We start from the raw sequence: 26,638 nt of genomic DNA, 5'->3' as shown, positions 1-26,638 counted from the left end.
TAATTTCTCCTTACTGGAACTGACACCTGCTCTGCGTATGTATTTGTCTTCCTGCCTAGAGTACCTCTGGAGTGCGTAGTATCTGAGTGATTACAGAATGTATGATTTACTGACATGGGATTCCACAGAAAAATGCATCGGACTGAAGAGATCCATTTCAAGGCAAAGGAAGATTTATTGTCCTGGAAGGATCTGGGAAGTCCTCAATTATATACTAGCTTTGTTATCTTGGCTGTGTCGTTTAACCTCTTTGCCTTGATTAATGAGAGGGATTTTATTAAGAGGATGACAGACATCTAAAGAGCATATGATGAGATGATGTGTAAAAAAATTCCTTTAGATGCGATCAGGTATTATGTTAGAGTGAATTCTGGATGAGGAGCTGTGGTTTGTAGGCGTAGTTTATGAGAGAAGAGGTGTTACACGTTACGGGATTGTCCATCTGATAAGGGAAGGAAATGTGCCTATAGCAGCTCATACGGTCCTGATATGGGTTTCAAGTGTTTGGGAGCAGATTCTAGATGGAGGCAGATTTTTGGTTTCATTTCTCCGGCAACTAACTTCCATGTACAGTAGTCATTCCAAGTTGGTGTGCTCCTTTTGTTTTCTCTGAACACCTTAAGTAACTCTTTCCAGTTTCCTGAAAAAGAACAATCTTGGAGGCTGCCTCTTTCTGTTATAAATAAACTTTCCTAGGGATTCAAGTATTTTGGAGCCTGGAATTGATTGGCTAAGTCATGAGCCCATGAGATTCAGTGTTCATGGTTGAAGTTCTATCTTATTCAAGATGCATAGCAAACGGTAATCCTGGGAGATGTGACCATATCTTCCAAAGGACAGAGTCTCTGAGCACCAGAGACTCCTCAGTTTTGCAGCTGTTTACATATTAATACTTGGCATCGTTCTTCCTGAATTATTCTTGAACGTTCTGAGCAGCACAGTGTTTGGTTAGGCATGTCTTAAACTTTTCATGTCAGCTTCTCTGCATGTTTTACTCAAATGGCAGAGAACAACGACGCAGAAACAAATAACTAGAAAAACTGAACTTATCTGTTATATTTTTCTTCCTTGCATTCTCCTAGCCAAATCATGATCTGTGGAGAAAAGGGGATCCATTGTCACCAGTTTTCCTGGGGCATATGTTAAGGGGGTCGTTGTTAGAACTTTGTGTCTTCACATGGTCTTTCTTCCCTGTATGTGTCTCTGACTCTTCACATGTTGTTCTTTTCATAAGGACAGCAATCATATTGGACTAGAGGCCCACCTTATTCCATTATGACCTTATCTCAACTAATTACACCTGCAATGACTATTTCCCAATAAGGTCACGTTCCTAGGTACTAGGAATTACTAGGAGTTAGGATGTCAATATATGATTTTCTTTTTGGTGGGCGGGGGCAGGGGTCACAATTCAACCTAGAACACAGACTAACATTGAAAAAAAAGCAAACATAAATGATAATATCAGAAATGAAAGAGAAGTCATCACTACTTATCCCACTGACATTAAAAAAATAATAGAGGAATACCACGAACAACTCTATGCTCCCAAATTTGGAATCTTTGATGAAATAGACCAGTTCCTTGTAAGACACAAACTATTAAAACACGCAAAAGAAGAAATAGCTAATCTGAATAGGCTTAATTTTTTAAGATATCAAATCAGTAATTAATAATCTTCCAAAAAAGAAAGCATCAGGTCTAGATGGTTTCACTGGTGATTTCTGCCAGACCCTTAAAAAAGAAACAATACTGGTTGTATACAATCTCTTGCAGAAAATGGAAGCCAAAGGAATACATCCTAACTTATTCTATGAGCTAGTATTGCCCTAATACCAAAACCAAACAAAGACATTGTAAGAAAGGAAAACTATGGACTGATCTTTCATCAACGTAGATGCAAAAATCCTCAAAATGGTATTAGCAAATTGAATCCAACAGTGTTTAAAAATAATTATTCATCACAAGCAAGTGAGATTTATTCCAGATATGAAGGCTGTTCCAACATTTGAAAATTAATTCATGTAATCCACCACATCAGTGGGCCAGAGAAGAAAAATCATACAATCTTACTAATTGATACAGTAAAAGCATTTGGCAAAATTCAACACTCATTCATAATAAAAACTCTCAGCAAACTAGGAGTAGAGGAGAAATTTCTCTCCTTGATGAAGAACATCTACAAAAAAACCTACAGCTAACATCATACTTAATGGTGAGAAACTGGATACTTTCCCCCTGAGATCAAGAACAAGACAAAGATGTCCTCTCTCCAATCCTACTTACCATTGTATGGAGGTCCTAGCTAGTGCATTTAGACAAAAGAGTAAATAGATAGTATACAGATTGGGAAAAAGGAAATAAAACTATTATGACTGTTAAAATTAATCAAACTGTTGCAGTAATGCAGATAAGAGATAACGGTGACCTCATTCAGTATGGTGGTGGAGACAGAGGAGATGGATTTAAGAGGTAGGAATTAGAAGCAACAGAGTATGGAGATGGATTGAATATGCATGATGAAGGAGAGGGAGGCATCAAGAATGACTTAGGATTTTGGTTTGCATAATTGATGGTAGGACCATTTATAGAATTGAAAGAAGGGACTAAAAGACTAAATTTGGAAGGAAAATCATGAATTAGGTTTTGGTCAAATAGGGATTGAGATGCCTTAGAGACCTCTAAGAAGTGAAGATATATATTTATATTTATTTATTTATTTTTTTTACATGTGTTCCTAGAGCTCAGGGGAAAGCACTGGGCTAGAAATTAAGGTTTGTGAATCATTTGTGTATAGGTGGTAATTGAAATCATAGTTATAAAGAAATTGCCTTGGAAGAGATTAAGGAGTGAGAAGAAGGCCAAAGACCTTCTGTGGTATTTAATGGTGAAGGAGAAGATGAGCAGCAAGATAAACCGAGGAGTGGCTAGAGAAAGGAGGGAACCAACAGTAGGAGTGTTTCAGGAAGGAGTCATTAGTCAACAGTCTTGGCTAAGAGGCATTGGTCAAGATTATTGCTGAAACACTGCAATGAATACTGGGGAAAAAAAATCCATGAATTTAGTAATGTGGAGGTCATTAGTGACTTTACAGAGAGCTGTTTTAATGGAGTGATGGGAGCATATACCAGACTGGAGTGAGTGTAAGGCTGAACAGGAGGTGTGAAAATTATGATAACAAATATAAAAATTAAGAAGATTGTGAAGTGAGAGCTAGAGATTGGAGTATAGTTTGCTAGAAGTGAGGAGGTGGAGGTCATGTATTTGAGTGAGGAATTATTATTATTCATTATTATTATTTTAGGTAACAGACACTTGAGTATATTTTAAAGCTGGAGGAATACATTCAATTGAGAGGAAAGGTTGAATATACAAAAGAGAAGAAAAGGGATAATGAATGGTAAAAAGTTTTAGAGTAGGTAACAGTGTGGATCCCAAAGCAGAGGTAGAGATTAGGCGCTTCTCTGACAATTAGATGCAGAGCAGGATGGAAACCCAAGGGAAGTGTGTTATAGTTTAGAAAGAAGGAGTTTCCTTCTAGTGACTTGTGTTTTTTCTAAGTAGGAATTTTATCTTGTTTATCTTGACTGATGTATATGCGAAAGACAATAATCTCTTCCAGCATATTTATACATTCTATTTTCTAGGCACATGGTTTTTTAGTTTTGTGGGTTATAAATTATATTGTTTTTGGTGTGCTATTGCACAATGTAGAGTTCTATATCTCTTTAGGGTTTTGTCAGTTTATAAAAGACCTAAAATCTTTTATAAACTCATTTTTATAAAAGAAAAATTATGGAAAGTAACTAAAGGTAATTTCCCTTTTTTGACATATTTTAGATGGCTGCATCATATTCCATACCATATATATGTTATAATCATTTGAACATTACGTTCCTTTACATAATACTGGAATAAATATTTTTATACACTTGTCTTTGTTGCTCATCATTTCCTAAACATGGATTACTGGGTTAAAGAGTCTAAACATTTTAAAATGTCTTAATGGATATTGTCAGATGCTCTCCAGAACAATATTTCGTTCATTTAGTCAAACCCAAAAGGCAAAATATAATTGAGTAATAAATATGCTAATTTAAAACCAGGATACTGTTTTAAATTCTAGTATCTAGAATTTACATTTTAAAATGACACTTTTTAACTTGGAACCATAGGTGGCACTAAAGGATCAAGGAATGGAACCATTTCCAGACTCCTAGGTTGGAGGGATTTTGAATGAACATCTCAGCCACCAGCTTTTATAGCAGCCACGCTATAAACAACTCTAAAAAATAAACGTTTCCATTCTTAACATCATCTATAAATCACTTTGGTCACACTTAATCGTGTACTCTTGGTCTTAATTGTCTGTCACACTTGAGACTCTGTTACAATGCAAACCTATTTGCATTTATCTTGTCTTCTAGACCGTGGAGTATACTTAACCATGCCATGTGCAAATTATTCCTCAATACCAGTTGTCATATGCAGAATCTTTCATTCTTCTGCTTCTATAATGATTGTCTTTTTAAAAGAAGGAAACAGTCATGAGTCAGAAAGGTAAGGAACTCTTGCATGATCTTATAAAAATTAGCACTGTAACACTCTGGATATAAATTTACGTGACATACTTAGTTTGCTAAGTTGTATAGTGATTTTCTAAGTGTGTGAAATTGTGTTTTAAACAAAATATACAACTACCAAACTGGTATGTCCTGGTAGAGACGGTTTTTGCATGCCCCTACTGTCCGCGGTTTACAAACTTAGTGGGATTTGCTCAGCTTTTCCTGCTGTTCAAGTGACTTCTTACTCAACATTTCTGGATTTCATAGCCCAGTGACTGAGAAGCAAACAGGCTTGCAGGGTGCCTGCTTTCCTTATAAGATTTAATAGTCCCTACTGGTACAGATGAAAGGTGTTACAATTAAGTTCACAAACTTTGTTGCAACGATGTTGCTAACCTTTTTTTATATCAAAGGGATTATTCATTATGAATTTGCACCAACTAGACAAACTGTTAACCAAATTTACTATTTGGAAGTGCTGAAAAGGTTGTGTGAAAAAATAAGACAACCTGAACTTTTCACCAACAATTCATGGCTCTTGCATCACGACAATGCACCAGCTCACACGGCACTGTCTGTGAGGGAGTGTTTAGCCAGTAAACAAATAACTGTATTGGAACACCCTCCCTACTCACCTAATCTGGTTCCCAATGACCTCTTTCTTTACCCGAAGATAAAGGAAATACTGAAAGGAAGACATTTTTATGACATTCAGGACATCAAAGGTAATACGATGACAGCTCTGATGGCCATTCCAGTAAAAGAGTTCCAAAATTGCTTTGAAGGGTGAACTAGGCACTGGTCTCAGTGCATAGCTTCCCAAGGGGAGTACTTTGAAGATGACCGTAGTGATATTCAATAATGAGGTATGTAGCACTATTTCTAGGATGAGTTCACGAACTTAATTGTCTGGCCTCATACTTTATACTGCTTGCCTTGACGTAGCTTGAAGTGATAATCTGGGGGTTAGCTTTTCCTCTGGAACCTACTTCAGCAATGACAGTAGAAAATGTTGCATCACCCCCAATTTGTGGTTGGGAGATACAGGAAGGGGAGAGAAGCAATGGGAAGTATTCACATTGGTGTCTTTTCAAAGCTATGTCACAAAATGCTAACCCTTACTACTTGCCACTCACAATAAAAATACATTAGATACAGAGGACATGAGAATTAAGTTTACTCATTAAAACTAGTTTACACTAGTTTAAACAAGTACCCACTTTCAGAGTGACATTAAACACACACCCTTCATCTGGGCCTTCTTGTTTCCATATAAATAAAGGTCTCAGGACAACATTCTGGGAGCAGCTTGGTATCAGAGAGATGAGTTGAAATTCTGGGTACCGAATTCTAGAAATGTCAAGAACACCATCTTATCTTTCTCTGCAGATAAAGAAGTCTGCAGTCTGCCTCACTACAATGGAAACTGCCTGAATATATATATATATATATATATATATATATATATATATGCACACACACACACATACATATACATATATATTTATATAGATTTTTCTATCTAGAAATAAATACATTTCTATGTACACATGAGTATATATTATATACATATTAAGAGAGAAACATACTCCTTTTGAGTCTAGTTCTTTGATTCTGCTTTATAACAAAAGTTGCCATTTTTTTCTAGTCTGTAATGTGGAAGCCATCTGAGCACTGAACAAGTTGAATAGATGATAGTCTACAGATGTTTGATTCCAGAGAGCTTAGAGGCCCTAACTGGAGACATTGTAAGTAAATGCATGGCTTCATGAATCCTCCCATGTAATTTCACAAAGCAGTCTTTGTTGGATTGGGCCAGGAGGTGGCTGAGACTGACACAGACGTTTATTTATTAGTTGGTGACACTGAAGGGGTGAACGAACTTCTCTTCACCTCAGTTTCTTCATGTATAAAGGAGGGATAATGCTTCACATAGTTATTCTGAGAGTTAAGAGAGAATATATTTTAAGCACCCAGCAAAATTTGGCATATATTGTACAATAAATTGCAATAATATGTTTACTTTTATAAGTACTCACCAGATGTCTTCCAAAGTAGCTGTAACATTTTGCGTGCCCACCAGCAATGAATGAGAGTTCCTGTTGTTCCACTTCCTGTTAAGCATTTGGTGTTAGTGTTCTGGAGTTTGGCCATTCTAATAGGTGTGTATCTCGTTGCTGTTTCAACTTTCATTTTCCTGATGACATTGGTTGTGGAGCATCTTTTCATAACACTTGTTTTCCATCTGTATATCTCCTTTGGTGAGGTATTTGTTAAGGTCTTTGGTCCCTTTTATAATCAGGTTGTTTGTTTTCTTGTTGTGTTTCAAGAGTTCTTTGTATATTTTGGATAATAGTCCTTTATCAGATGTATCGTTTGCAAATATTTTCTCCCTGTCTGTGGCAAGTCCTATTCTCTTGACATATTTTTTCTCAGGGCAAACTGGGCATTTCTCAGGGCATTACAGACTGTTTGTAATTTTAATGAAGTCCAGCTTGTCCATTATTTATTTTTTTTCATGGATCTTGCTTTTGGTGTTGTATCATTGCAATACCGGTCATCCTTATTATCTGTATTATCTAGGAATTTCTTGTTCCCTTCCTTTAAGCAGATAATTTGAAAAAGAAAAAAATTCAAAAATACTGACTGGAAAAAGTGTGAACATTTTACCGACATACCGCTACACTGTAATTACTTATTGGTGCTTACACTAAGTAGTGCTTCATAAAAATGAGAAAGGTACAAGTGAGATGCCATGCTGAGTTCTCAAATGAGAAAAGAAAACCCTATGATGTCTACCTCCTGGTTCAGTTATTTAAGCAAAGACAGCAACTTCATGAAAAGAGCTGGATCTACAATATCTGTCCACAAAGAAGATACAGATATTTGCAGTAAATTAATAAAATCATAGGCCACGGAATTTAAAGAAATTAAAGATCTTGTTTGGTCCTACCCTTTCATACTACACATTAGACAACTAGGACAGGGCAGTAAAAACAGTGTTTAGTTTTGCATGTATGTTGCAAAATACACACTGATATTTTGCTAATATCATTTCTACATTTGTAACCTGGTAACAAAATGCTATTTCCTTTATTTAAGATTGTTTCATCCATTGTCTTGTAGGGGAAAGCAGTCAATGGCCAGGGCTCCATCAGAGTTTTGTGGACAGTACTGTGCAGTCTTGGGTATTACTGGGGCGGCTGCACAGCACAGATGGTACTGGCACTGATAGTTTTGAAGAGTAAACTGGTATTTTCCAAAAGGACGGGAGGCAGATCAGATCTTTCCATGTACGGTCAAGATATAATTTATTGTTCAAATGGGGTATGTTTGAGAATGGAAGGCGTGAAGTGAATGCATTTTAAGTGTGTGTGTTAGAACAATGGGGAGATAATGGGAAATTATATTCTTATGATATGGGAAACTAAATCAAGGTCAGAGGTTGTTTGATGAATATGGCATCAAACAAATATATTTGTCTACTGACGTCCTATTAGGATTGCTCGGCAGGTCAGTCTTCACTATTGAGGGTTCGAAACTAAGAATCAGGACTCCCAGTTGGTAAAAATTAAGTTTAATGGTATATTAAGAGCTTCACTAACGTAGAACTGAGAAAATGTGGTTTTGGGTGGTGGTCATTGTAAGCACAGGTACCTCCTTCATCAGGAACCAGAATATATAAGACCACCCTCCTTCTTAGATATCTGTGGATACAAAACAATAAAACTCCGGTTCAGTTTCTCTCTCTCCCTGCCTTTTTAAGGTGTGCCCAGATTATCCTTTGTTTTGTCTTGTTTGTTTGGGGAGGCAGCCAAAGTCATGCTGAGAAGCTGCTTTTGTCTTTGCCAGCAATTTGTTTAGCACAGGTTCGCTGTGGGAGTGATAATTTCACAAGCCAACAGCATACAGGATGATGTCTCTTAATAAGTCAAATAAAGACATAACATACCCCAAACAAATAACAGGTTGATCACACTATTGTTCCAGACAAGGGGAGGTGAAGGAATAAAATCCAAATTTAATATGGGGTGTACCTTTTTATACCAGGACGTACTGGGGGTAGAGTTGGTGACCAACCAAGAGCGGATTTCCAGCTGCTGGTGCAAAAGAAAAAGTCCCATGTTGCTAGAGCACGTTGCTAGGGAATGAGGATGCCAGTGTTGGTAGGTAGGCTGATCTCTTTCAAAGGGCCACTGAGTGGGTTATGACGACTGCCTATGAGGAGTGTCTCCCCAAGACAGTAGTGAATGCTTCAAGGGTCTTTAGAGAGTTTTTAGATTAGTGAAGAGTCACCTCATCTAAACCAAAACTCTCAAATAGACCTCACAAACTCTCAGTATTTATAGTCTAAATATCCCCTTGCCATAGTTGCTGCACCTCACTACGTGTTCTTATTGATAAGCCCCACGGGCCCCTCAGAAGTGAGGCTGCTGATTGCTTATCACTGACAACAGATGTAGAATGATGCTCTATCTCGGCACGACTTACTTCATATTTATAGCAAGGCAACTTTTTTTTGGTCTTTGTCCTAAACAAGTGGATTCAAAATTATATTAAACCTACACGCAACATCCTTAAGTTTCTTTCGAAGTTCTCTTGTTCCCTTAACTACTGCTTCTTGACCTTTCCTGGCTCTTCTTTAAATTCCTGAAGTTGGTGTCTTCAAGGGTGTTTCCCTCTTTACTTGCTTTCAATTGCATCCTCTTGCATCCATTTCTTCATGTTCTTCACTTCCATAAAACTTCGGTTTTATTCAGATGTCTACTTCACCCAGCCCTGTACTTCTGGGGATGCTGGCTTCATCTCCATGCCCAGAAGGGTAAATTCTGAGTGTCATATCAATCGAAGTAATCTCATTCCTCTTGCCAGTAATTCCTTAGGAAAGAATGTATAATGTGGTCAAGGAAGCACTACTGGAATTCTGGTTAAGGCTGCTGGGAAAGGTTTCCTTACACCTAAGAAAATGACATGAGAAAAGATGGCTTTTTCCACATTCTGGATTTTGTGGTGTCTGGATGTAATTTTTGGTATTGCTGCAGCCATGCTATCCCATGCGGGCAGAGCAGAGAAATGAAAAATAACTTCGATTCTTGATGCTATTTTTGAGGCATTAAATCAACCAATCCCAGCATCCACCTTGCCTTTTAACTTCCTGTCACTTGAAATAAATTATTTTTAAGCCAATTTTTGTCCGAATTTTCAATTACTTGCTGCCAAAGGCATTGTAAGTAATAACATGATTCAATTTTATTTCTTAAACCCAGATTTTTCCTCGAAGTTCTCACTTTGGATGTGCAACTGCCTATCAGACATTTTTTTTTTTTAAAGATTTTATTGGGGAAGGGGAACAGGACTTTATTGGGGAACCGTGTGTACTTCCAGGACTTTTTCCCAGTCAAGTTGTTGTCCTTTCAATCTTAGTTGTGGAAGGCACAGCTCAGCTCCAGATCCAGTTGCCGTTTTCTAGTTGCAGGGGGCACAGCCCACCATCCTTGCGGGAGTCGAACCAGCAACCTTGTGGTGAGAGCCCACGCTCCAACCAACTGAGCCATCCAGGAGCTCAGCGGCAGCTCAGCTCAAGGCGCCATGTTCAATCTTAGTTGCAGGGGGCAGAGCCCACCATCCCTTGCGGGACTCGAGGAGTTGAACGGGCAATCTTGTGGTTGAGAGCCCACTGGGCCCATGTGGGAATCGAACTGGCAGCCTTCAGAGTTAGGAGCGTGGAGCTCCAACCGCCTGAGCCACTGGGTAGGCCCCCCTATCAGACATTTTTATGTGGAATGCTAAACTAATCTTGACAAGTGTGGGTCTTAAACTAGCAGTTATTTTATAAGTAAGGAGAATAAAATGTTATAGATACAAGCACACTCTCACGACTCCACTTTCTGAAAGATGAATAGTTTGATAGGATCTCAGTTAACTACAAGGAAAAAGAGCACCCATAGTTATCAAGCACCTCTGAGAGTAAGTCTCAAAGGAACTTGGTTATTGGGAACGCAGTCATTTATTTGCCTCCTACAGATGGTGTCTTCATTGAATATACAGAGGGCGGGTACAATTCAGTAGAATTCAGAAAATATTGTCTCTATGCTAAAGTGCATATGATGGGACGATGCCATTTGGAACATCAGAAGAGCTGGCTCTCATGGAGGGTCTGTGAAGTCCTTACCCTGGGGCAACTGGTTTTGAAGACTTTAAGGTCCTGACTGCCCTGAAGCCTCCGAAGCCTCGGTCATAAACCTAAAGTGGAATTCTGCTGCAGAGAAGAAGCCATCTGCCAGTTTATGTCTTACTGTATGGTGAGAAATTGAGCTGTCATCTTCCGTAGGAGCATATTCAAATGAGAAGGTCTCAGACACAAACGAAAAACAAATAAGTAAACTATTTTCTGGGAGACCGATAGTAATTGAAACTAGTGAAGTTCTTGAGGTAAGGCTGACAGAAGTAAGACGGGCATGTACTCCATGTCCAGAGAAATCATGTGGGGCCTTGGAATTGACTGTGACTTGGAGCCAGAGGTGCTCTTTAAGGGTCAGCTCTGCCATTCACTGGTTTGGTGACTTTAGGAAAGTCTTTTAAATTCCTGAGTCTTTGTTCAGTCATCTGTAAGTGGGCATGCTTGCTCTAGCCCACAAGATTCTTGTGAAGATCAAAGGAAAAAAATGGATGTGAAAGTGTTATAAACTTTAAGCTTAACATGGTAACCCCAATAAACAGTGTATCTGGGAGTTAAGAAGGAAGGAGAGTAACAGCGTTAAATCCAAGTGCTGTGTTGATTTCCATGTCTGCTTATGAGAAAGAAACCTTCCCTTCAACTAAAACATACACATTCATATATATTGAATGTGAAGTTTAGAGGAATATGTAAGAATGACACGGGATTTCATAGGATACATAGCAATATAGAAGCAGAACATAAAAACTTTCTAAAAATAACCTACTATGTAATAATACATAGTAAAATAGCTACCTATATGCCGTGTACTTTATCATTCAATTTTATTATTTTAATAAAATGTCATAAGGTGCATGATCTCATAGAACTGAGGGATCACATGGACCTTCTTTGAGTGTGTGTGAGCAGTTTATTTTAACTGAAATTGTCTTATTAACCTGGTAGTACACAAATGTCAGGAAAACAAGGAATTGTGTTTTATTCATAAGTAGTATTTTAGTTTCCTGCTTAAGAGTCTATCAGTAGGATATACTCTTTAAAAATAATATTCACTAGGAATATAATTCTATTCCAAGTTAGAAGCAGTAATATGAAGTTAAACACCAACAGCTAAGATTAGTGATCAGGAAAGAACTTTAGGCTGGTTTGTAAAGATTAATTTGTTAATTAGGTGAAACATCTGGGTTTGGTTCATTACTTCCCTTGGAAACCCTGATTAATTTATGAGATTTCATCCTCATTTACTAAAAAAGCAGTGAGTCATCCAGTGTTACACACCAATGACAGCAAAAGTTAATTGGATTCTAGATCCTTTCACATTTCTCCCTTCAGCAATTCCTTGCTGCCTTGAGTGGAACCATGCGCCGATAGTTTGTGAATTTTTGTGTGCGTGAGAGAGATAAGAAATGAGAGGAATGACAAGTAATTGAAAGTGAATTTGAAGAAATAAGACTATGTTGTATTTTCTTTGGCTGTGGGAAGAAACTCTGGAGGGACACACAAAAATAGCCAAACTGAAAACTAATAAAAACAGCTACTTTGGCGTATACTTTTTATAGGATTTTGACTTGTTAATCACATGAATGCATCATTACCTATTCCAGAAAATGTTGCTGGAGATTGTGGTTTTAAAGTGTTCCAGGGTCGGGTCTAGGAAGGGGAAACACAGATCCAGCTGTAGCTCACTGTAGTTAGAACCTGCTCTCCAGGCAAGAGATGGAAGGGCCTCAGGGAGGGAGGGGATAAAAGACTGAGGAAGGAGGGGAGAGGTGCATGGACCTGGGATAAGGGGTTGACTGGGAAAGCTGACCTGCTGTCTCCTAGTCCTGTAGTGGGATTACAACCTTTCTTTGGCTCTGATACTTACAAATTGCATTCAGCTTAGGCATCCACCTGTATACTCTGAGTGATCACCACACTTAAGATAAAGAGGGATTCACCATCCTGGTTGTTAACCTCATTTCTGCTTTCACCTGGCCTTTGTAAACTGTCAATTTTCCTCCACCCTGTTTTCTTTATCAACTTAGTATTTTGGGGTGTCTTTTATCTTGTTGTATTATGCATTTATATGAGTTTCATAAATTCTTTTTGAAACTGGACGGAATGTGAAGAAACATATGCATAACTAATTTCAGAATGTTGCTAATAGGTTATTTCTGAGAGGTGAGATTACAAATGATATTATTTTTTTCAGCTTTACTGAGATACAACTGACATATAACACTGTGTAAGTTTAAGGAGTAATGATTTCCCATAAGTATATATTGTGAATAATTACAATAAGTTTAGTTGAGACATCCATCACCTCACATAATTACAATTTTTTGTTTTTGTCATGAGAACATTTAAAATCTATTTTCTATGGTGATTTTAATTATATTGTGGTTAGCCTTCTGCATTTCCAAGTATATATTTTCATATTTTTACAGTGGGCATGAATTCCTTTTCTAATGAGATAATTTTTTTTTTTTTTTACCAATTGCAGAAGGAAATATTTGTGGTAAGACTGATGGACTTTTCCAGCAGAAAATATCTGAGTGGTAGAGAAAGAAGACCAGGAAGGGGTTGTGGGACTTAGTCTTAACTTTCTTTTCACTATGTGCTTCTGTGAAAATGTGGGTATACAATGTGACTATAGTAGTTCATTTGAAACATGGGCTTTACTTTAAAAAAGAAATGCTATTCTTTTCAGAAAATGCTATTTTTTCTTCCTGATTTTTTCTTCTGTGTAATATAGTAGGCCATGAGACATAGTTTAAAAGTCAGTATCAATACAGTCGTTGATCTTCTTTTTAAATAATTGCAGTGTGAATCATTGTATGGATCTAATGTCATCAGTGTCATTTCAAAATGCCCTATTGCTGGATATTCAGGTTGTGTCTACCTTTATTTGGCTGGAATGAAATCCTAAAGGGTGGCATTGCCAGGTCAGTGTTTGCAGCCAATGTGATTAAATGTAAATATTCGTCTTTCATCTCCAAGACCTCTGCAAGACTCAATGATGATCACTCTGTCCCCAGGCCCTGGGCCTCACTGCACCCTGAACAGCTGTTGTACCTGCTTCTGTCTAAGCCTCAGGCCACCCTCCCTTCAGAGTTTCTGCAACCTAACCCTGGGTTATCTAGTAGTTTTATCTCATAACTTTTATCTTGCAGTCTTGCTTAATGATGATTGTTACCCGAATCAGTTATTTCTTTGGGGGTTGTGAAATGGTGTTATCTAATTCTACCACTTGGTCTCGCACTGATTTTTTTAAATTCAGAAATATACAAGGAGCAAGATCTTTCCCAGAATCAACAGTTCAATATAGTAAGCCTGGGGGGGGGGGGGAAGCTGTGCGAGAGCAAGATTCTCATTTCAGGAGTTTTCAATAATCTGCACTTTATTGCACAATGAGAAATAAGGGTAAAATATCTTAATTCTACAATCTGACTTCTATGTAAAATTTTTACTCTACAAGACAAAGAATTAAGGCCATGTAAAAGCAAAAACAGAATAATTTATTTGAATCCATCTTTCCTTGAACAAAAATAAAAATAAGACTTTAATGACTCATTTCCTTTAGCATTTTACAAGTCTTTTCAAAAACACCATTGGTGATTGACAACCTAGGAGAAGGCACAGTCTTCTCCAGTTTTTGAGACAACCATCATTTTCTGTGGCACAAATATCAAGAAGAAATTTGGGGATGAAATAAAAAAATAAGTACAGCAATCTTCACAGTAATGAGAATTTAATAAAACAAAGCCTGCTGAAATTTTTCCAAATATAAACTTTCTACATTGGTAGGTTAGATACGATAGTGTCAATATTGATGCAAGTGAAAGTATAGATTTAGAACTAATTGAGCCTTTTATAGAAACTTGATACAGAAAGACTGATTGGAAATTCCCAGCCTTTTCTTTCTCTGAGTCAACATGATAAAGACTTTTTCCCAGCCATGCTTCTCTGTAGCACAGTGTGTTGTGTGTATGCTGGAAAACCTGCAGTCCAATTTTTATAAATGACTCTAGTCTGCATTTAAAAGTATTTGTAATGAGTAAGAGGTATTGGGCTTGATTTCTTCACTGATTCCGGATGAATATACATTTCCACTGTTTTTCCTCCAAATGTTCTTTCATTATTTCACTCCAACACACTGCTTTGCCTATGAATGCTCACCTGCCAAAGAAATGTTATAAGATATGTAAACGACTCTATAGATTTCCAGTTCTAATGGTAGAAGAACCTTAAACTCTTTTATTCCTTTCCATAGCTACAAATAACATGAGGTTTTGAACTAGTTCAAGAAAATTACATTTATAAAGCAATTAAGTATAATGAGTAAACAATCGCTAAATTCTGTACATGATTTCCTTTTGCAACTAAAGATTTACTTACTTGAATGTCTTGTTTTTCAGGATACGAAAACATTCTTGGGTTCAAAATAAACTGTGCCAAGAGCATTTAATGAGGTCAACAGACAGCATTTAAATAAATCCAGCCATAAGTTCAAATAACAAAAAACTAGGCTGAGTGCGAGAATATGAACACAGGTCAACTTACCAATTTGTTAAACACAAGTCCAATTAGGTACTAGACACATGTAGTAATGAAAACAACACTGCTAGGATAGTCTAAGAGCCAAAGGAAAAAAGCATTTGGCTGTTTTTCCTATAGCAGAAGCAACTGTCAAATAGAAGTAAAAGAAAGCAGTGTTAGGATCCTTTACCCAGAGCAGACACATTCACTTTGGGAATGGGGGTTGGGAGAGATTCACTAACCACGTGTAATACTGCATTATTCATGAAATTGATCTTTGAATTTAATTGGACTGAGAGCATAAAACCACAGGCAATCAGGAGAGAAAAATGGTCTCTGTATGTTTAGGCCATGTTTATCCTACTGAGGAATATTTATTCTACTAAGGACCACTAGTCTTTAGTTAAAATAAGCAAACAGGAACCCACTAAAGTATGAAATCCTTAAAAGCCTGAGTCTTATTTAATTTCTATCCCTAGTACATAGTTAATGTCCTGGAAATGTTTGTGGATTGATGTAAAACAAGTAGAATATGTTCTTTTTATTTCGGAAATAAAAAGATTTTGTTTTTTATTTTATTTTCCTGATTTGTTTTTAGAATAGGTAACATAAATCTGCATTCAAGGAAAATAACACTTTTTAAATTTAAAATGTTGGCTCCCCTTTGGGATGAGTTGGAAGAGAGACAGAGGAGGAAATTTTTAAAAGAGTTATTAGAGAAAAGGGAGACAGTTTTACAGAGAAAGAGAAGAAAAGAGAAGGGCAGATTCAGAGGGAGGACATCAAAGGATGCAGGTAGAGGAAGAGAGAGTCACAGGAAAACAAAGACACACAAAGAAAGACTCAGAAGATGGGGAAGACAAAGAAAGAACTCAGAAGATGGGGAAGAAGATGGGGGTGGGTCACTAGGGCTGGGATTGAGTTGGGTTCTTGGGTTGACTGCCTCTCGAAGGAGCATGTCAATAGCAGCTTTGAATAGTCCTTTACGTGCTGGAAAAAGAGCATTTCTGCTTTATTTTCAACCTTCAAAGTATTTCCAAAAAGTTGTAAAGACATTGCTCATATCTGAAAGCATTCTAGTTTCAGAGGGTGTTTTGCTTTTTCGTTAATTTAAAGATTTGGTGTTTTTGCATTCAAAACCAACCTAATCACTTTATTTTGTGTTCTGAAACTATAGCTGCCATATGCCATAGTTTAAAATCAGCATTTATTTCATTATTGGGAGCCTTAAAAGTTAAATCTCAAATTTTCATTTGGTTTGTTTGCATTCTAATTGGAAAAATAGATATATAGAATAAAGGACATATAGGGAAAAACAGACAAAATTTTTAATGAGACACAATCTTAAAATTAGGAAGCAGACATATTCTCAAAATTCTTCCTATTCCTTATATTTAACAAAGAAAAAGATCCCTTAATTTTCTATTCCAGAAAGTAAAGAGGGTTAGGTATAATTTTAGAGAGTTTTTTTTTTAAACTGTCATGGAATAAGGTTCCACTCTTGTCTTTTACTGGATTATAAATATAATGCTTTAAAACAATTTTCTTTTTAAACCGGAAGTTCCTAGCTCCATCAGGGTCTGCTCGTACTTTACCTGACTCCCTTTTCTCCAGGCTCCTTGGGACAAGAAGGAATGCACTGGTGGAGTCCTCTGAGGGGCTCCTGCCACTTATTTAGCCCTTAAATGACTGCATAGCCTCCCAGGACTGGGTCTCCTGTGCGTCAGGTGATTTCCCATGCATTCATCCACTGCTACCTGTTATTTTTGCTATTTACTCAGAGGTGTGCATGAATTACTTGCTAGAAATGTTTCTTTTGCCAGAGGGAAGTTCCTGTGTGTGGTTATTAATGTTCTTTTCAAAGTCAATAAATGACAAATAAAGAAATGATGGAAGATGATTTGTGGCAGTTATGCCTGCAGGCAACTATAGCCACAAAAAGGGAAGTTCCTTCACTATTTCAAAAGGCTATAGGTTTAGTTTCTCCAAGGCTGGGAAGGTTGCTGACGCCTTAGTGTCCTGGCACTGGCCTTAGCTAAGGTTTTATCCTCTCAGGGGGAAGCCTGTCCTCAGGGAGGTTCTATTCACGGGGGAATAGACTGCTTTGAATCTGTAAGAGGTTGAGCATTTGGATGGTAACAGTATTGAGCACATTTTGTAGGTTTTTTGTTTTGTTTTGTTTTCCTGGTCGTATTTCTAGTGACAGATCACTGGCTCTAAAACGACCATAAATACTGGAATTGTTAAGAGAACCAAGATGGCACGAGAACTGGCCTGAAAATCCTTTTCATGCCCAGATACGGATTCACTGGGGGAATGCTAAATTCTAGAACTCTCCATTTTGTCCACTGGCCCAAATGTACAGCCCCAGAAGATACCTGTGTGTTTGCCTCTTTTGTTTCTTCAGATTATTTTCAGGTGGGGAAGTGTGCACAGAAGCCATAATTTCCCATTTAATATTTTTCTTCTGAGGCTTACAGTAAATTCTGGGGAAAGCAAGGGCTGAATGCCGAGCCGGCCAAGGCAGGGTCATCAAAGGCAAGTTCATACTTACTCCAGATGGTCTTGCTGTTGGGCAGGGATGTGCTGAATAACTTCGTAAATTGTGCTGTGCAAATCTTGCCCTGATTACACCATCAGAGGCTGAAACAGACCTACTTGGCATCTAGAAAATGTAGCACATTAAAAAATAATTAGCAGACAAGTAAATAGTATTTCCAGCATGCTGCACTGTTGAAAACAACTGGAAGTAGTGATGAGTAGAGAATTAGAACTGTTTATCTTCCCTACAATACTCATTTCTTTTTTGCTGCAATTCCCTGCACTTACCCTGTGGTGGTTAGTGCGTAACATAGCTATGAGGTCAGAAGAGGAACTGCTTGACAAAGCTATCCCTTTTTTCTTCATTTAAGAAAAAAGCTGGCAGTACTGCAAAGGAAATATAATAGAAAGAAAAAGTAGCAAAAGAAAAGATATCAGGAAAAGCTTAGAATCAGAGAGCAGGATTATCTTTTCTATTACATCTGGATTACCTTTTTCACACTATTTGCTAATTACATGAGTAAGGATGGTTGAAAAGAAAGAATAATGTACAGCCAAAAACCCTCATCACATTAGTAAAGACAGTTAGTAAAGACAGTACCAAGAAATATAGAACATAGGAAAGGAGATGATTTTGTTTGAATGTACCGTGTTTCCCCGAAAATAAAACCAGGTCTTATGTTAATTTTGCTCCAAAAGATGCATCAGGGCTTATGTTCAGGGAATGTCATCCTGAAAAGTCATGCTAGGGCTTATTTTTCAGTTAGGTCTTATTTTTGGGGAAAGATGGTAGTAATGGGCTTTAAAAGCTAAAGGCTTGGATGAATGCGGAAAATACACTAGTGTTTCTGTCTGGGAAAAGCCAACATGTATTTTATTGAAACTGGAATTGATGTTTTATTAACTCCCGTTCCTTATATTTTATAATTTTCTTCTTCTGTAAATACTGCCTTCCAATTATTGAGCTAAACTCTGGTCCCGCTCTTATCCCAAACTCTTCCAATTTTCATCATACTTCTGATCACTTTCTGTCCTCTATATTTATACAGCTCCACCTAGAGAACTCTTGGTCCTGGATAAACCATCTGAAAGTTCTTTATCTCGTCCCAAATTGACATGTTAGGTTGGAACATCTTAGCTTTATGTTTTCTGGAAATTGCCTGTTTCCGTTCCACTTGCTAAAGCTCTCTTGGGAAGCCCAGGATATGTGATTCATCCTGTCATTTTTGTATCAAGGAGATTTTGGTTTACAGTTTGTACTTGAGATCATCTCTTGATTTTCTCTGGTATGGAGGTGTTCTGGGGCTATGATAAAAGCAATCTATAGATGATAATTAACTCACTCACCTACTCTAATATTAGAGCTGTTAACAAGTAATAAATGTGTTCATTTCATGCCATTGCTTCTGTCCGCCTTCTGAAAGAGGTGCTAAGTGGACAGTGAAATGCACAGCAAGTGAAGGGAGGAAGAATATTCCATCTGTACACATACCCTAACAAGGGTGATTCTGATTTTTAAAACTCAAAAAGTTAGTAACTCAATTTATTTCCCTTAATTTCAATTTTCAGGTCTTGATTTTATTATTTTTCCTATTCTTCTCAAAACCATTGCATTTGGCTGCTAATCTTCACACATAGCTGCCATTCTGGCTTCTTCTCACACATAGTCTCCTACATCCCAGTTCTCATCCTCCTCCCTCGGTTGTTGGCGCTGATTTCTCACTTCTTCTCAAAGCACCTGGCACCACCAATGAAGAACCTTCTGATTTCTTGTGGGTTTTAGCTTTGAAGATGGGCATGGCTCCAAATCAAGTTATTCTCCTATGGCAGAAATAAGCGAGGCTTCTGATATGTAATCAAAGCACTCATTTCTTTGCCTCAGGTTCTTGACGACTGTAGCATTTTCAGCAAATAGAGGTCCTCCCCACAAAAATCTTCAAACTGAGTACTGATGAATCACAAGGCTAAACTTAAAGCTTCTTATATAGATCTCATTCTTTTCTAATGAATTCCTAGGGATAAAACCTGTGCATGATTTTAAATAAAGAAACTCCTGACTTCAAGAAGTCAGTGCGAAGTCTTATCAGCTCTTTCAGTTTTCTCCTCTCCCATTTGAAAGCCACACCAGAGATGGGTGCTTTCTGCCATGGTGAGAAGCTGTTTGAAATAACAGATCCACCAAATACCCGTTTTTGTCCTTTTGGTTATAGAAAGTGAGGGTGAGCCAACCAGGTCTGAGACTGAATAGGGCAATAGGACATTGCAAAGCTTTTGCAATGCAGTTCTGCCCTTTACCCGTGATGCTGTGGGCGCTGGTGCTACTGACACACCCTCAAGGAGGGTGAAATCCAATCAGCCCCCTCCATGACTCACAGGGCATTTGTGAGATAAAGTCCGTGGCCAGGAAACTTAAACTGGATGAACCTTACATTGATAGAATTCTCTGAATAAGTGAGGAAACCCTTGTGAGGTAACTCCCGAACAATCGTTTTTCAAATGTGCAGTCGTCTGTTATGGCCCTTCCTTAAGTAAACTATCATAGGGGAATAAGGAAGCTGAGAAAAAAATTGGCCCGACACAAATCTATAAAAATGTTAATGAACTGAGTAGCTCAGAGTAACATTCTGCATTCTGTGAAACACAACTGATTGCTTTAAAAGACCTTGTCTTTGCGGACTGAAAAAAATGGGTTCAACTGTATAGAAGCTCCCTCTCTCACATCTCCTGCACCTTTAGGATAAAAATAAAGAGGTGTACCTGCGTACTTGGGTTTATATGGTACCTTTCTTCTGAAGAGCATAAGGTGCTCTCAGGGGTACGATGGGTTATTTTTCAATGTCCTCAAGAGATACGAAGGGGAAATGAAGGGGAAACTGAGGAACAGAGAGAGTTCAATGAAGTGACAGTTTGCAGTCACTGAAGTGATACAGAGTGATTTAAACCAGGGTCTCCTGCTTCCCTATATACTCAGTTGTCTTGACCTTCTACCTGGTTAGTTCTCTTTTCACTGAGCTTACCCGGTAAAGAATGTTTATGAATGAGTGTATCTTCCTTATTTGTGTTAGCCTTACTTAGACTCTGAGAAAGATGCTTTCACTCCCCTGATCTGGCATCATTATTCATCCCAGAGGAAGTAAGCACTGCGGAGGGCGTGCAGCCATCTGACCACACTGCCCGAGTGCTTCAATGAGTGCTGCTTACACCGCTGGTGAAGCAGATGCTACTTCTTTGCTAATCAGCCACTAGGGACACCAACCCTGGGAACGCCAGAAGCATCTGGAAAAGCAACAAATTCATATATTCCGAAGTCATCCAGAGCATCTTCATGGCCTGAAATGAAAAATAAAAAACACTATTTACAAACCAAATGCCTCAACTTGCCATGGTTTTTAAGCCTTTGTAAAACTTTTCTTTATTGTTTGCTTCAAGTGGTATGAGTATAAAACCAATTTAACATTTCCTAATCCCCTGTAGTCATATTGCCATTAAGCAGTGCTGGAAATCACTCCTTCTGAAGCTGAGAATTGAAACTGAATTGGGATAGTTATTCTTAAAGTCTGATGTGGGAACAGTATATTACATATTCAGATAAACACATGCGGGCTGGCTTGTCCTTTGTAACTCTCAGTTACCAGAGATTTATGGCCATCAAGGCTTTAGCCTGGCAGTCACAGCAGCCCTTAATCCACCCATCATATCTACTGTACCCTGCTAGATCTAACAGAGACCACCAGGACTCCTAAGAATACAGAAGTAACTATAGCTGCCCAGACTTACAAAATATAATACAACATAATGTCAAGACCACCTAAACTATCATCTGAAAAATGGCAGGAGTGGGGTGGCTGGGAGGAACCAGATGGTCTGTCTGGGGCCTTTCCCAGCCCCAGCATTCTGTCATTTGTTAGAAAGGACGAGATAAGAGGACGAAGACCCACATCTGCTAAGCATCCAGGCATCATATTAGGCCTTCCACCTACATCAGCATTTTTAATTCTCATAGCAACCCCGGGGGGTGGGGGGGATTATGATCTTTATTATATAGGTGAGGAAGATGAGGTCAGGAAAAGTAATTTTCCCAAGGTGACATTGCAGGAAAGTGGCATATATGGGACTGAAACCCAGCTCTGTGTGACTCCAAGGCCTGAGCAAAAGTCCCCTGGTGAACTTAGAACGTAGGGAATCAGTAGTGATGGCAGTGGTAAGCTTGCTGGGAACAAAGAAGCTGCAAACCTGTCAAGGCACCCTTTCCTCTTCTCCCTGGGATGGAGCTGCCAGCTTTGTATCAGCCTTAGGAATTAACAAAAGGAGAGAACCCTGGGCATTTGCAAAGTAACAATAATAGATCAAGGGAATAGGAGTCAGCAGAACTCAGCGAAGGTGGGCAAGTGACCTAATCTGTCTCACCTTACTTCGTTCTCGTGCCTGTAGAATGGAGTTGAGTGCCTTTCGCTCTTAGGAGCACTTATCTTACAGGCTTGTGTGACTTACATAAAACCATACAAGGGATAGCACTTTGTGAAGGGAAGGCACTCGTCAAAGGTAAGGGATTGTTAGTGTTACATCAATATTAGCTTATGTGAATTCTATTACGTCAATAGTACATTATATGTAATAATACCAACAATATTAATGAATATACATTACATTGATAATAGCCCCTTTCAGCCTGGCCATTACCTGAAAATGTTTGCGCTTTCCTGTATTCTGTTTCTGGCCTGAAAAGACAAATTGGCATTTCTGTCATTCTTAATAATCATGGGGAAAATATTCAAGAAAAAAAATTATTTTCATAGAAACGTATGCATTACCTGCCTTCTAGTTTCTGTTTTATCACTAAAACCAAGAGAGAAAAAACACGTAAGATACTTTTTAGTACATATATAACACTATTTAAATTTTTTTTTCTAATTTTAACCTACCTTTGTAGGGTTGATATTTTTCCATAGGAGAAGCAGACACATGGATATAATCAAAAAGAGTGATATTCCAGTTATACTTGCTAAAGGGGACAATGATTTCCCTTTGTGTGCAAGCTTCTCCAGTCCTAAATGAAAGGGCAAATATATTTTTAGTACTTTATTGAAGATCAGTAATTAATTATAGTTTGCCTTGTTTCTGTTTTTATCTTAAATGAGACACTACTGTAAACATATATATGTATATGTATATGTATATGTATATATATACGAGACTGGAACATATGTTTTATATATATTATATATATGAGAAACTATGAATGCGAGAGACGAAATGAAAGGAATACACTTATTTTAGAAGACATACAAACTCTCTAAGGATATCTGGAACTGGAAATGTGATGAGCTGCCCAGGATAATACTGATACGTTGCACTCGATACAGCAAATAGCTCATGTCATACTTTTCAGTAGTGTTCGCCACCATTTAACTTAGATCTGTTTGATCTCATTGTAGACTAGATCCCCAGATGTTAGGTTGTGCTCTCTTCTTCCATCTCACTCTTTCAGTATAATTCAGGTACCTGAAGTCTCTAGAGAGGTTGTATGTGATAAAAGGTGCAGAAGGGGAGGTGTTTATTTCAAATACATTGTACTAATTTTGACCAATAAAGAGCTTTCAATCCCTAAAATAGAAGGTGTGTATGATTGTCCAAATACATAAAGTCCCTCCTTGTGATTAAAGTTCACTTTGTTTTGCAAGTCATTCTTTTTATTAATATTCCTATATAAAATACAGTGCTGATAGCTAACATCTGCCAAGCGCTTATAATATGCCAGGCTCTGTTCTAAGAGTGCATGATACATGTTGACCCACTAAATGCTCACAACAATATTATTAGGGAGGCATTATTATTGTTAATTATCCCCTCTTATAGGTGATGAAGCTGAGGTTTGCCAAAGTCATTCAGGTAATAAGTGACAGAGTCCAGAGGAAACCCCAGGCTCTTGACACTTTGTGCTGCCTCACTTGAATGTTATTTTAACACAACTTATTAACCAGGGCAATGTTAACCCTAGTTCCAGACTATAATAGGTTTAATCAGAGAGTAAATCTATAAAGTGGGAAGTAGTTGGAACCTCCAACAAATGCGGGTAACAGGTGTCTTTCGTATTATCGTGTGAATCAGTATTGATGTGGAAATGAATTATGGAAGTTGCCTGTCTCTGTCCAGTGTAATGTAGTAGTGAAAGTCAGGGTGGAATGTCGCTTCAGTTCCTCAGGCGAGCACAGCCTGGAGAATCTGGGTTTGGTGAAGCACATGGTGGCCACTCAGCTCTGCAATAAATATCCAGCCTGCACCCTGTTGTCTTCCGCTGTAAAACTTCTGCTGATGTAAAACTTCTGCTGACCTACTGGACTCTGAGGGTCTGTATTTTCACATTAGTAAAATAAGGAGTTTAGAGTGGTTGTCCTTTAAGATCTTTTGTCACTCTGATGTTATATGATGGGGCAGCCAGAGAGGTATACATGAAGTTTATTAACGTAAAGAGGACATTATATTCACCGGCATGCTAGTAACCGAGTCTCAAAAAAACTGTGCACATGCATATACAAAGTTACAATTTTGACTGATATAAAGGATGTATATAGTTCATAATTTAGAAATAATAATAAAACACACAATACTCTTTTTTTAATTCCATATAGCTAATTGATTCTCATGGGATGCTTTTGTTGAGCAAAATGTATGACCATTATATGTATATAAAACCTGACATACATTTTCCCCATTTATTTGGTATAGATGTATCATATCAGTAATAATGAAAAAAAATTAAAGGACCATTTCTAGGTACAGATAAAGAAATAGTCTCAGGGAAAGTAAAATATTGGCCACAGTAAGTGCTAGAACTGAGACTGGAACATAAGTTTTATCTGACGGCAAGTTCAATTTTTCCCTGTTAGTCTGTGGCCAAGGAATGGTTTTGTAATTGGCAGGAGGCTCCTATACAGTTTTCCCTCTAGCCTTTTCTAACACCAGACTTGATATGCTTCAGCTCTCTCACTTCTTGGTAGCCAGACCGCCTTCACCAAAATTCAATAACTTCTCACCCCTCAAAAAAGTATTCAATGCTAATTTAGTCAAGTTTTGCAATATGTTTTACCACAGAAAAACATTTTAGTATAGTCTCAGCTTTTTCTCCCTCTGAAACTTGAAAATATGCTAATAATTAGTATTCGGAGCTCTTCTCATTCTGTGGTGATGCTACACCGGGGCCTGCACTGGCTCTCTGCCATGCACTTTCAGGACTGTGAAGCTTGGTAGTAGGTTTCATGTACAACAAATGGATGTCTTACACGACATAAGACACGTCTTCTCCCCTCTTCTTTAGGTTTAACTTCTTGTCACTTTTGATATGTGTTCCCTACAATGACCAGACTTGCACATTCTGTCCACAGAGCACTCCTCTCATTCTGTTTACCATTACTTCCTTATTTCTTTAGACTCCTTCCTTATTGTCCTCTTGCCTCTCTTCCCCTTGGCTTCTGTTTGCTCTATATCAGAGAACCAACCACCTTGTAGTGAACAGTGCCCGTGAGCCCAAAACCTTGGCTATGCCAAGGGCCAAGCGTCCCACCCAGAACTGAGAAACAAGGGTGGTCCTTTTCTCAGCACACGTGATCTTTCTTGTTAGGCCCCCTTCTCAGAACTGGAGCGCATCTGGGCTCTCTGCTCTAACACTGCTTCATTCTATCTCAGGACACACAAGATTTACCTGGTCCAGCGTTTGAAATTTGCTCCCTTTCACAAAATAAAAAGAGCCAAATATGTCAAGGATCAAATCCAGGGGCATAGTTGCGGTCGTCTCAGCTCTGGGCAAGTGTGTTTAGGAGATATGCACTTCCAGAAGCACAACTTGAAAATAAGACAGCAGGGAAATTCTGACCCGATTGCCACAGAGAACGTGTAGGGATCCTGAATGCAGTTCTGGACACTTGCAGGGGCCCCAGTGTGTCTCCTTTCTACTCTTTAGCATATAACATGCCATTCTCCCCATTATGTAAACATGATTGACTCATTTACCAAAGCCCTAGTGCAAATGCTATTTGCCCCCTCCTTAGGCAAACAAATAAATGAAATAACATATTAAGTGCAAATATGGGCGAGAGGTGTGGTATCCATGGTATCGCAACCTGGCTGTTTGAGAGACTGCACCCATAACAGGACAGCCATATGCTACTAGTCAGCATGCCTATTTCTAGAACAGAATGGAGTTCTGAGATAGCTCCCATCCAATCTGTTTGCTGATTATGGCAGCTGATTCCTGTCCCTGCAGAGATGAAGGTGCCATATTGAGGGGCGTGCTATTTCCACACTCCACCATGGCGCCATCTGACAGACACAGTTATTCTGTGCTAGATGCTCATGGGGATGTCATCTAAGGTCTCAGGGTCTGGATGTCAGAGCTGTAGTTCTATCTCAGTTGTTATCTCTTGTGGCCCAAAGTGAAATACATCTCCTGGACATCTTAACCTGAGCTATTTCGAGGTAGATGGAAGAAATTAGCAAATTCATTTTCCTGCTTTGGGTCATTTTCCTATTTCCTTTTTTATGAAAAGATGTGTAATAGAAATAAATACAAAAATGAAAGATTTCTCAGGATCACATACAATTTAAAAACATTTCTATTAGTCTAAATCTTAAAGTATAGTCATGTAGACATTGAGAACACTAATAATTTATACATTTGAATGTCTTCATTAAATGTGAACACTTGAATTCTAATCATAAACAGTATGTGTGTGTGTGTATATATATATATATATATATATATATATATATATATATGATGGCACAGTAGTATTTAGAGCCCATTAAAATTTAGAAGTAGGAACACCTGCATTCAAGG

General features: G+C 38.1%; 1 protein-coding gene across 1 annotated transcript in view; it reads right to left on the bottom strand.

Moving 5' to 3' along the window:
* Positions 1-17,814: 17,814 nt before the first annotated feature.
* HEPACAM2 (HEPACAM family member 2) overlaps positions 17,815-26,638 on the bottom strand; it is a 33,058-nt gene continuing 24,234 nt past the window's right edge. The window contains 7 exon segments of the mRNA XM_033088009.1: positions 17,815-17,892; positions 17,894-17,929; positions 21,062-21,135; positions 22,486-22,523; positions 22,617-22,641; positions 22,728-22,748; positions 22,751-22,852. Of these exon segments, the coding sequence (XP_032943900.1) occupies positions 17,815-17,892; positions 17,894-17,929; positions 21,062-21,135; positions 22,486-22,523; positions 22,617-22,641; positions 22,728-22,748; positions 22,751-22,852 (374 nt within the window).

The sequence above is a fragment of the Rhinolophus ferrumequinum genome, chromosome 20 (genome assembly GCF_004115265.2).
Source record: "Rhinolophus ferrumequinum isolate MPI-CBG mRhiFer1 chromosome 20, mRhiFer1_v1.p, whole genome shotgun sequence".
NCBI classification, from domain to species: Eukaryota; Metazoa; Chordata; class Mammalia; order Chiroptera; family Rhinolophidae; genus Rhinolophus; species Rhinolophus ferrumequinum.
This window is presented reverse-complemented; position numbering and strand designations above follow the sequence as displayed.